Source organism: Mandrillus leucophaeus, unplaced genomic scaffold, assembly GCF_000951045.1.
Source record: "Mandrillus leucophaeus isolate KB7577 unplaced genomic scaffold, Mleu.le_1.0 Scaffold479, whole genome shotgun sequence".
Lineage (NCBI taxonomy): Eukaryota > Metazoa > Chordata > Mammalia > Primates > Cercopithecidae > Mandrillus > Mandrillus leucophaeus.
The window spans coordinates 547,680-557,568 of record NW_012105131.1 but is presented as its reverse complement, the minus strand read 5'-3'; the positions used below and the strand labels follow the sequence as shown (position 1 = coordinate 557,568).

Here is a 9,889-nt window from a genome sequence, read left to right as displayed (position 1 = left end):
GGCCTCTGGTGATCCTCCCACCATGGCCTCCCAAAGCGCTGGGATAACAGGCATGAGCCACTGCGCCCGGCCCCCAGATGGGCAATCTCTGCCCCCAACCTGCCCCGCTCCCCACCGCTGAGCCCAGGTCTGGGGCTTTGCCATCAGTTCCGCCCCCTGAAGAATCTGGAAGGGAAATATTGACACAACCACCCCCTACCCAGACAGGAGGAGCCCGCGACGGATGACATTAGTGTTGCCGGCGCGCGGGAGCCAGCATATGGCTCCCGCTGCCGTGTTGGGGAACACGAGTGATTGCCACGTAATGAGATGCTCAACACGGCTGCTGGGGCCACACGGCGGGCCGCGCCGCCCACTCACCATATCTGCTGTTAAACAGGATCTGCACACACTCCCGGAGCGTGTTGATGTCCTCGGTTTCCTTTATGAAGGCGTCCCACTTCTCTATCAAAACACAGGAGGCACAAGTGAGCAGGGCCCCACGGGACAGTCACATGCCCCCCACCGGCCATGACCACCGGGTTTTCACCCCCAGAGACCCCGAGGCTGGCCCCAGGCCCCAGTCCTTCCACCCTCTCCCACCTCGGACTGTACACGAATTCAGGGTGCTCTGATAGTTCCCCATCTGCCTGTTCCTGCCCTAACATTTGTCTCTGGCCTCTCCCACAGGTGTGGTATCAGAATAGGCTCAGCCTGTCCATCCCGAGCCCATCCTGCCCCAGACATACAGGAGGCTGGAAAAGCAGTCCCTTCAGCAGAAAAAGAGGTCAAGTTTTCTTTTCTTTCTTTCTTTCTTTTTTTTTTTTTAAAGATAGTGTCTTATTCTCTCACCCAGGCTAGAGTGCAGTGGCGTGATCTCGGCTCACTGCAACCTCCACTTCCCGGGTTCAAGTGATTCTCCTGCCTCAGCCTCCCGAGTAGCTGGGACTACAGATGTGTGCCACCACACCCAGCTAATTTTTGTATTTTTAGTAGAGACGGGGTTCCACCGTGTTGGCCAGGCTGGTCTCGAACTCCTGACCTCAGGTGATCCGCCTGCTTCGGCCTCCCAAAGTGCTGGGATTACAGGTGTGAGCCACTGTGCCTGGCCTGAGATCGAGTATTTTATTTTTTAATTTAAATGTTTTTTAAAAAAATAGAGACAGGGTCTCATTCTGTTGCCCAGTCTGGTGTGCAGTGGTGCAGTCATAGCTCACTGTAGCCTTGAACTCCTGGGTTCACGTGATCCTCCTGCCTCGGCCTCCCAAGCAGCTGGGATGATGACAGGTATGAGTCACCACTCCTGGCTGTGTTTTTTCTTTTTTTCTTTTTTACAGATGGGGTCTCACTCTGTTGCCCAGGAGTGCAGTGGTGTGATCATAGCTCACAGCAGCCTCCAACTCTTGGACTCCAGCGATCCTCCAACTTCAGCCTCCTGAGTAGCTGAGACTACAGGTGCCCGCCACCATGTCTGGCTAAGGGCTGAGTCTTGATCTTGAGAATCTAACCCTTGTACCTCCTACATCTGAGGTCTCACTCAGCACTGGCCTCGTTGGCTTCCCCCAAACTCTCAGCTCTGCTGGCCTCTCTCTCAAAACCTCTGTCTTGATTGAATAATAACAGGTGATTGTTGGTTCATTTGTAATCAGTAGAAGTAACAACTTTAATTTGTTAAGTACTTATCTGTGCTAAGTACTTTATATATATAATAATCTCCTGTTTAATTCCTTATGACAAGTTTTAAACAGAGATATCATTCCCATTTTGCAGATAGGAAAACTGAGGCTTAAAGAAGCTGAGTATCTCGCTTGCGACAACCCAGTGAGGTTCTATCCCAGCTTGTGCCCCAGCCCACGGGCCTGTCATGATGCTGTTCCATCTGAACATTCACGTCTCCTCCCTGCCAGGGCTGGACCTTGTTTGGGGCAGTGGCAGATTGGGTTGTGGATGGCTTGCGGGGCGGGGGAGCCTCCATTCTGATCCCAGGGGACTGGGTTTTCTTTCTTTCTTAAAATTTTGTAGACGTGGGGTCTCACTAGGTTGCCCGGCCTGGTCTAGAACTTCTGGCCTCAAGCCATCCTCCCCCTTAGCCTCCCAAAGCACTAGGATTACAGGTGTGAGCCACCGCACCCGGCCTAGGACTGGGTTTTCTTACAGAACCTCTTCCTGGAGGTGAGGCTGAGACCCACACAGAGCAAAACTGCTGGCAAGTCCTACTGCACTCCTTCTTGGTATAACTGAATCCCACACTTCGCTACACTCAGGACTTCTGTGTGATCTTTTTTTAAATTTTATTCAATATATTGCTTCCTTTAAAAGGTGGAGTTTAATTCCTCTCCCACGGAGGGTAGGCTGGATCATGTTTCTGGCTTCTAACAGATAGAACATGACAGCAATTTCTAAGGATGGGTCATAAAAGCCATGTGGCTTCCTCGTTCCTCTCTTTTGGATCGAGAACTCTGGAGGAAACCGGCGGCCATGTTGTGAGGATGCTCAAGCAGCCCCGTCAAGGCTAGCCCACATAGTGGGGAACTGAGGCCTCCTACCAACAGCTGTGTGAATGAGCTTAGAAGCATCTCTTCCTGCCCCGGTTGAGCTCTTGGAGGACAGCAACCCCAGCTGTCAAGCAACCCCAGCCAACATCTTGACTGCACCCTCATGAGAGACTGTGACCCAGCACTGCCCAGCTCAGCCAGTCCTGAATTCCCAACCCCCAGAAACTGTGAGGTAATAAACACTTGATGTTTTAAGCTCCATTTTGGGGTTATTTATTTTATTTTTTGTTATAACTTTTTTTTAGAGATAGGGTCTAACTGTTGCCCAGGCTGGAGTGCAGTGGTGTGATCATAGCTCACTGCAGCCTCCAACTCGTGGGCTCAAGTGATCCTCCCGCCACAGTCTCCCAAGTAGCTTCAGCCTCCCAAGGACTTCAGAGGATAGGCACCACCACATCCAGCTAATTTTTCTTATTTGTTGCAGAGACAGTGTTTCGCTCTATTGCCCAGCTGGTCTCAAACTCCTGGCCTCAAGCAACCCTCCTGCCTCAGCCTCCCAAAGTGCTGGGATTACAGGTATGAACCACCATGCCTAGTCTGGGGCAGTTTATCATACAGCAGTAGATAACTATTATATCCCAGTTTACTTGCAGTCCCTTGAGCAGAGCTGTTCCTCCTTTCTCTCACAAAGACCCAGGAGACACTTATCAATTTCAATGAGCACCACCTTCAACCCCAGATTCCCACTCAGGCCTGGGTGCTGCATGGGCGCCGTCCTACCTGACTTGTCATGGACGATGGAGAAGAGAATGCGCTTGGAGGCATGGACGTTCTGGATGAGAGGCCCACCAGGCCCGGTGGGCTTCTGTCCTGGACAAGGGAGAGAAGGAAATGGGTTCCAGGTGGGCCCCAAGAGGGTTCCCCAGATCTGGCCCCAGTGTATAGGCCCTGGCTCTGGGGTAACAGCCTCATCTGCCAGGGAGACCCCAGAACTGATTCCTGTGATCACAAACTCAAGGCAAGGTCCCTGACCAGAGGCCTAAGACAGTCTGTACCAGAATCTGCTAGCCAAAAGCCAGATTAACAAGAAAGGGATGTCGGAGGTCACCTTTTCCAGGTAAGAACACTTGTTTTATGTGTATAAGCTCGAAGCCCTGGTCAGCCCACATATTTGGGCTTTTTTCCCCCCTAATAATAATAATAATAATAAGAAGAAGAATATATAACTTACAAGCACCTACTACAGGCCAAGCATTAGACCCAGACCCAAGTGCTTTTTTTTTTTTTTTTTTAAGGTAGAGATAGGATCTTGCTATGTTACCCGGGCTGGTCTTGAACTCCTGGGCTCAAGCAATCCTTCCGCCTCAGCCTCCCAAAGAGCTTGAATTACAGGTACACCTGGCCAGACCCAGTGCTTTAATACAGCAACTCTCAAACTTGAGCACATTGGAACTACTTGGCAGAGTTGTCCAAAAAGACTACTGGGTCCCATCCCCAGAGCTTCAGATTCAGCAGGACTGCAGTGGGACCTGAGAATATGCATTTCTAACCCTCTCTCAGGAGATGCTACTGCCACCGATCTGTCCTTTAATCATGATAACACTTCTGGGAAGCAGGTAATGCTAGCATTCCCATTTTATAGAGGAAGAAACTGAGGTTCAGAGATAGAGATTTGCCCCAGGATGCATAGCCACTAAGTAGACGAGCAGGATATGAATCTCACCTGCAACTGTTCCTTTTGTCCTGTCCACCCCAGGACCTACTTCCCCTAGTGCCCTTAATCAGGCTGGGTATGCAGTGGGTGCTCACTGAATTGGAGCGGGTCCTCACTGAATGCATGGGGATGACTAGTATGCTAACTTCCTTTATAGCATGTGATGTGGATCTCCCACTTTTGACACCTGAAATATCGCTGGTTCTTTTTTTTTTTTTTTTTTTTTGAGACAGAGTTGTGCTGTCACCCAGGTTGGAGTGCAGAGGTATGCAATCATAGCTCAACGCAGCCTCAAATTCCTGGGCTCAGTTGATCCTCCTGCCTCAGACTCCTGAGTAGCTGGGACCCAGGGAGTCCTTGCAGGTGTCTCTTAGTCCAAGGCCAAGGACATCATTCACAGATGGCTGAGCAGAGACTCAAGGTCCAAGGGGTCTCTGCTAGGACAGCATCTGTCCAGTCCCACCCCCATGCCCAGACACAGCTGCTTCCAACCTAAGAGGGCCCAGGCATCCTGACCTGCCCTGGGAGGATGTCCCATGCATGAGTGACCTCTGTCCCACCCCCTAGACTTGGAGATCCCAGCAGCAATGTTACCACAACAGTCGGAGAAGTCTTGGGCACCAGTGGCCTTGGGCTCTGGCATGGGCCGGCTCAGGCCCAGGTCGCTGGGGGCAAGGGGGCAGGAAGGTGCTTCCTGCTTGAGCTCTCGGATGGCGTGGTTGGGGAGCGCCGTGCTGTACAGGAAGCTGGCCATGGAGGAGGAGGTGGCGGTGGGGGGCAGGTCCTGGGGTGGCACCTTGGGGGCCTGGCCATGCAGGCCACAGTCCCGTGACCCCTTGGGTATCAGGGAGACACCATTCAGCTCCACCAGGGCCTTCGAGTCCCGCCCGCCATCCTCAAGTGGCCTGAGTAAAGGAGAGGACACATGGACAGCTTTGTACATCTGTTTCACATGTTGCAGCTCTTCCCCCACAACCCTGCATCCCCACCCTCAGCAGAACATAACAGCCCCGTAAGAGGGCAGGACAGGAGCTGCCTTTCTACTTTACAAGTGGGGATGCAGGCTCAGAGGTGGGAATGGTGTGCCCAGGGCCACAGAGCTAGGCCACTGGAGGACCTGGGCCCTGCCCCTCTGCTCCAATCCACTGATCAGATCCTGCCAGGTGCAATTGATTGCCTCCCGTCTCCTGCTGCTCCCCTCCCCTTCTCTGCCTCTGCATTGCCTGGGGTGCCTAGCAGAGATGGGCTCAACCTTAAGCCCTCAGGCTGCCTTCCTGGCTCTCCTGACAATTGGTACTGCCTCAGACCAGCCTCAACAGTATCTCCCCTGGGTCCCTAATTAACCCCAGATTTACAACCTGAACAAGCACAGGACATGGTTCTCCCACTTCTGACACCTAAAATGCCACATTTAAAAATTTTTTTTAAGAGACAAGGTCTTGCTTTGTTGCCCAGCTGGAGTGCAGTGATGCAATCACAGCTCACTGCATCCTCAAACTCCTGGGCTCAAGCAATCGTCCTGCCTCAGCTGAGATGACAGGTGTGTACCACCACACCTGGGTAATTTTTTTTTTTTTTTTCTGGCAGAGACAGGGTCTTGGTATGTTGCCCAGGCTGGTCTCGAACTCCTAGCCTCAAGTGATCCTCTCACCTCAGCCTCCCAAAGTGCTGAGATTACAGGTGTGAGCTACTGCACCCGATCACATTGGTGCTATTTTGTCCCAAGTCATGTCTCTTCCAGTCTCTCTGCAATGCAACTTCCCTGGGAAGACTTCAAGGCTTAATGACCTAGCTCAGATCCTGTTCTATGATTTCGCTTTCACTTCACCTCCACCATCAGACTGGGAGCTTTCACCACCAGGGTCCCCCATGGGCATCTCAAGTCCCTTCCCCTCTGGCTAAGTGGCCTCCAGGCCCCGGCCCCGGCCCAGCCCCAGGCCAGCTGCCTCACTCACCTCTTGAGCTTGAAGCGGATGCGGTGGCTATGTTCCAGGATGGCCATGAGGGCCTTGGGGTCATACTCAGCTGGCCTCCGGAAGGCCAGGCCCTCCGGCAGCCCCTGCACAGCCAGCAGCCCTGGCTCCCTGAGCAGCCTCTCGTAGGGCAGCGGCACCACGCTGGCCCTTCCCAGGGCCTCGCCTGTAGGGGGAGTCCAGGAGAGGGGCCTGGTATGAGAGGGCAGCCAGGCTGGAGTCGGGGCTGCTGTGCCCCAGAGTGGGGGCAGTGTTGAGTGGCTCCCTTTGGTGCAGGGTTCCCATGGACCCCTCATAACTGCAGACTTTGTGCAGAATAACTGCCTGCAGGCTGGGGGTGGATGCTGTGGACAAGGGCCCCTTGTCTGTATCTGAGGGGCTGGGGTTCCCCCACCGAGGGGGGATCCCTGCTGCCCTCCCTGGCCAAGCCCCTCTCCACTTGGGCACCTGGCTAGAAGGGAAACCGGGGACTACAAGGGCCCAGAGGACAGAGCAGAGAGAGACAATCTGGTGGGAGAAAAGAGGGCAGAACAGACGGAGAAGCGGGCACTTGCATGAGCCAGACTGCAAGGAAGAAGCTGTAAGGGCCGGGCACGGTGGCTCATGCCTGTCATCCCAGCATTTTGGGAGGCTGAGGCGGGAGGATCACTTGAGGCCAGGAGTTCGAGACCAGCCTGGCCAACATGAGGAAACCCCGTCTCTACTAAAATTACAAAAATTAGCTGGGCGTGGTGGTGGGCATCTGTAATCCCAGCTACTCAGGAGGCTGAGGCAGGAGAATCACTTGAACCCAGGAGGCGGGTTGTAGGGAGCTGAGATCATGCCACTGCACTCCAGCCTGGGTGACAGAACAAGAATCCATCTCAAAAAAGAAGAAGAAGAAGAAAAATGTGTAGGGAGGAAGGGAGAGAGACCAAGAGAGGGGAGAGAAAGCAAGAAGAAGAGGAAGTGGAGAGGGAGCAAAAATAGGGGATTCAGAAAAAGACGAGAGAGGCCGGGCACGGTGGCTCATGCCTGTAATTCCATCACTTTGGGAGGCCGAGGCGGGCGGATCACTTGAGGTCAGGAGTTTGAGACCAGCCTGGCCAACATGGTGAAACCCTGTCTCTACTAAAAATACAAAAATTAGCTGGGTGTGGTGGCGGGCACCTGTAATCCCAGCTGCTCAGGAGGCTGAGGCAGGAGAATCGCTTGAACCCAGGAGGCGGAGGTTGCAGTGAGCCGAGATCATGTCACTACACTCCAGCCCAGGCAACAGAGTGAAACTTCATCTCAAAACAACAACAAAAGAAAAAGATAGGAGAGAAGAGGAAGGGACAGACTGAGAAGACGCGGGAACAAAGATGGGGGTTGGGGGCACAGATGAGGGGAGGCAAGCTGGGGACTGAGGACTGGGCACTGGGATGTCTGTTGCCACCTCCAGGCTGCAGCCCCCACCTGGAGCCAGAAGGAGGCCCATCCTCTCATAGCCTCCTTGAATTCTGCCCAAAGTGGAAAGGGGGGCCAGGGCAAGGTGGGCAGGGGTGCGGGGGGCTCTGTGCATGGGCCCTGCAGTTGGCAAAAGTGTCGACACGGGTAGAGTCAACCATGCGTGGCAAGTCCCCCATCCCAGGGTGGCCAGCGTGACCACCCAGGGCCTCTGAGTACCCCTCCTCCTGACATAAGAACACCAGAAGTTTCCTCGCAGACCTTTGCTCCATAAAACCAAAGGCCACAGTAGGAGAAGGGATAAAGCCAAATCAGAAATGAATGAGGTGGGACCCTGAGGGCCAAAGGGACCTGTCCAAGGTTTCCCAGGGCGTGTGAAGGCCACCACTGGGGCCCTGAGGCCCTCTGCAACCTGACACTTCCCAAGGGAGGCCAGTTCTCCTCTCTCTGCAGGAAAGACGTGGCTGAGCAATCAGCCTTCACTTAGTCATTCAACAAACGTTCTCCAAGTACCTGCTGTTGCTGGGCTCTGAACTGCAGGCTGGAGACAGCTAGAAAGGGCAGACATAGCCCCTGACCCTGGAGAGCTCCTGGGCTGGTGAGGGGACAGGGCACTGTGGGTGCCAAGAGAGGGGCCTAAACCCACTGTGAGGGGGCTTCCAGGAGCAGAGCCTCAGTGGCACGCGGGTGTCCGCCAGACAGAGGAGGGGAAAGGCAGTCTCAAAAGATGCAACAGCGCGAAGGCCAGGGCATGTGAAAGGAACCAGCGAGTGCTGGAGAATGGGAAGTGGTTCTGTAGGGAGGTCAGTAGGGCCCTGTCACCTAGCAGGAAAAGAAGGTATAGAGGGGATGAGGATGGGTGTGTGGGCCCCTGTGCCATGCTCAGGGTCGATGGGGAGCCCCCGAAGGCTGTGGAGGCAAGAGCTTCATTCATGGTCAGACTTGTGCTTTGAGAAGATGCCCTTGGTGGCAGGGCAGATGTGGGGAGGCAGGGAGACCGTGGCAAGCCTGGGGCTATTTCTAGGCAAGAGGTGGCATGACTTGAGCCAGGGCAGGGACAGTGGGGATGGAGGTTTGGGAAAACGGCTGGAGTAGAACATCTGTGTCTGGGAATGCAGAGATGAGGGAGGGCTAGGGTAACCAGTACCTCCATGCCTTGGGGTCCGGCTTTGCCCAGGGCCTGTAGTGGGACAGGAGGGGGCCCCCTCTGCTGGGTGGGGACCCAGGCTCCCACCCTCCCTGGGGCCCCCAAATGGAATGAGGAAGGATCTTACTATAAAGAACATCAAACACCTCCTCTACCATCTTCCGCAGAAGGTACACATCTGAGCCGTGTTCCAGGGAAGACCGAGGGAGGCTCCGGCCGCTGCCCTCACCCCGCTGCACCTTCTTGGGGTGCTCTGCCTCCGGATCCTTCCACGGGGGCCCTCCTGTGGGACACACAGCACGGGAGGCCACAGTGAACACCCGTCTCACCACCCGGCCTTCGAGCTGGGATGTCTCTGCCCTGTGCTGAGCCGTGGAGACTGGCACACAACGTGATACACAAGTGAATGAATGAATGAAGAATTAATGAGTGACCAAGCCCTATCCCAACCACCCCACTGAGGGCCAGGGCTGGTCACCTCAGAGTTCCCATTGCCTGGCCCAGGGCTGGGCCTCACCTCTGGTCACCTCTAATTTGCTGTGTGACCTTGGGTAAGTCCCTTCTCTCTCTGAGCCTCCATCTGTGCATGCTCGTGGGAGGCCAGCTGTTCCAGCTCAGAACTGAGGTTCGATGAACGTTCCATCTGTCTCTTTCTCTTTCTCTCTCTCTTTCTCTCTTTCCCTCCCTCCCTCCCTCTCTCTCTCTCTCTTTCTTTTTTTTGACAGAGTCCACTCTGTCGCCCAGGCTGGAGTGCAGTGGCACAATCTCAGCTCACTGCAACCTCCACCTCCAGGGTTTAAGTGATTCCCCTGCCTCAGTCTCCCGAGTAGCTGGGATTACAGGCGCCCGCCACCATGTCCAACTAATTTTTGTATTTTTAGTAGATATGGGATCTCATCACGTTGGCCAGGCTGGTCTCGAACTCCTGACCTCAGGTGATCCGCCTGCCTTGTCCCCCCAAAGTGCTGGGATTACAGGCGTGAGCCACCGTGCCTGGCCCCATCCATGCCTTTCTGTGCCCTGACACCAACACTGTCTCGACCAATCTATGCCCCCGTTTTCTGCTCTGCCGAAGGAAGAAACAACGGGCACCCCCCAACCCCTGCTCCGAGGAGGCCGTGGGTTGCAAACAGCAGGTTCATGCCAGGCTGGG

At 54.6% G+C, this 9,889-nt stretch overlaps 1 protein-coding gene across 1 annotated transcript in view; it reads right to left on the bottom strand.

Annotated features, from left to right (window-relative positions):
• The window catches only part of GTF2IRD1 (GTF2I repeat domain containing 1), a 50,565-nt gene that overhangs the window by 32,321 nt on the left and 8,355 nt on the right, over nucleotides 1-9,889 (bottom strand). The window contains exons 3-7 of the mRNA XM_011995239.1: nucleotides 8,864-9,019; nucleotides 6,144-6,327; nucleotides 4,783-5,093; nucleotides 3,255-3,344; nucleotides 361-444 (exon numbers count right to left, since the gene is read on the bottom strand). Coding sequence (XP_011850629.1) covers nucleotides 361-444; nucleotides 3,255-3,344; nucleotides 4,783-5,093; nucleotides 6,144-6,327; nucleotides 8,864-9,019 — 825 coding nt within the window. The remainder of the gene's footprint in view (nucleotides 1-360; nucleotides 445-3,254; nucleotides 3,345-4,782; nucleotides 5,094-6,143; nucleotides 6,328-8,863; nucleotides 9,020-9,889) is intronic.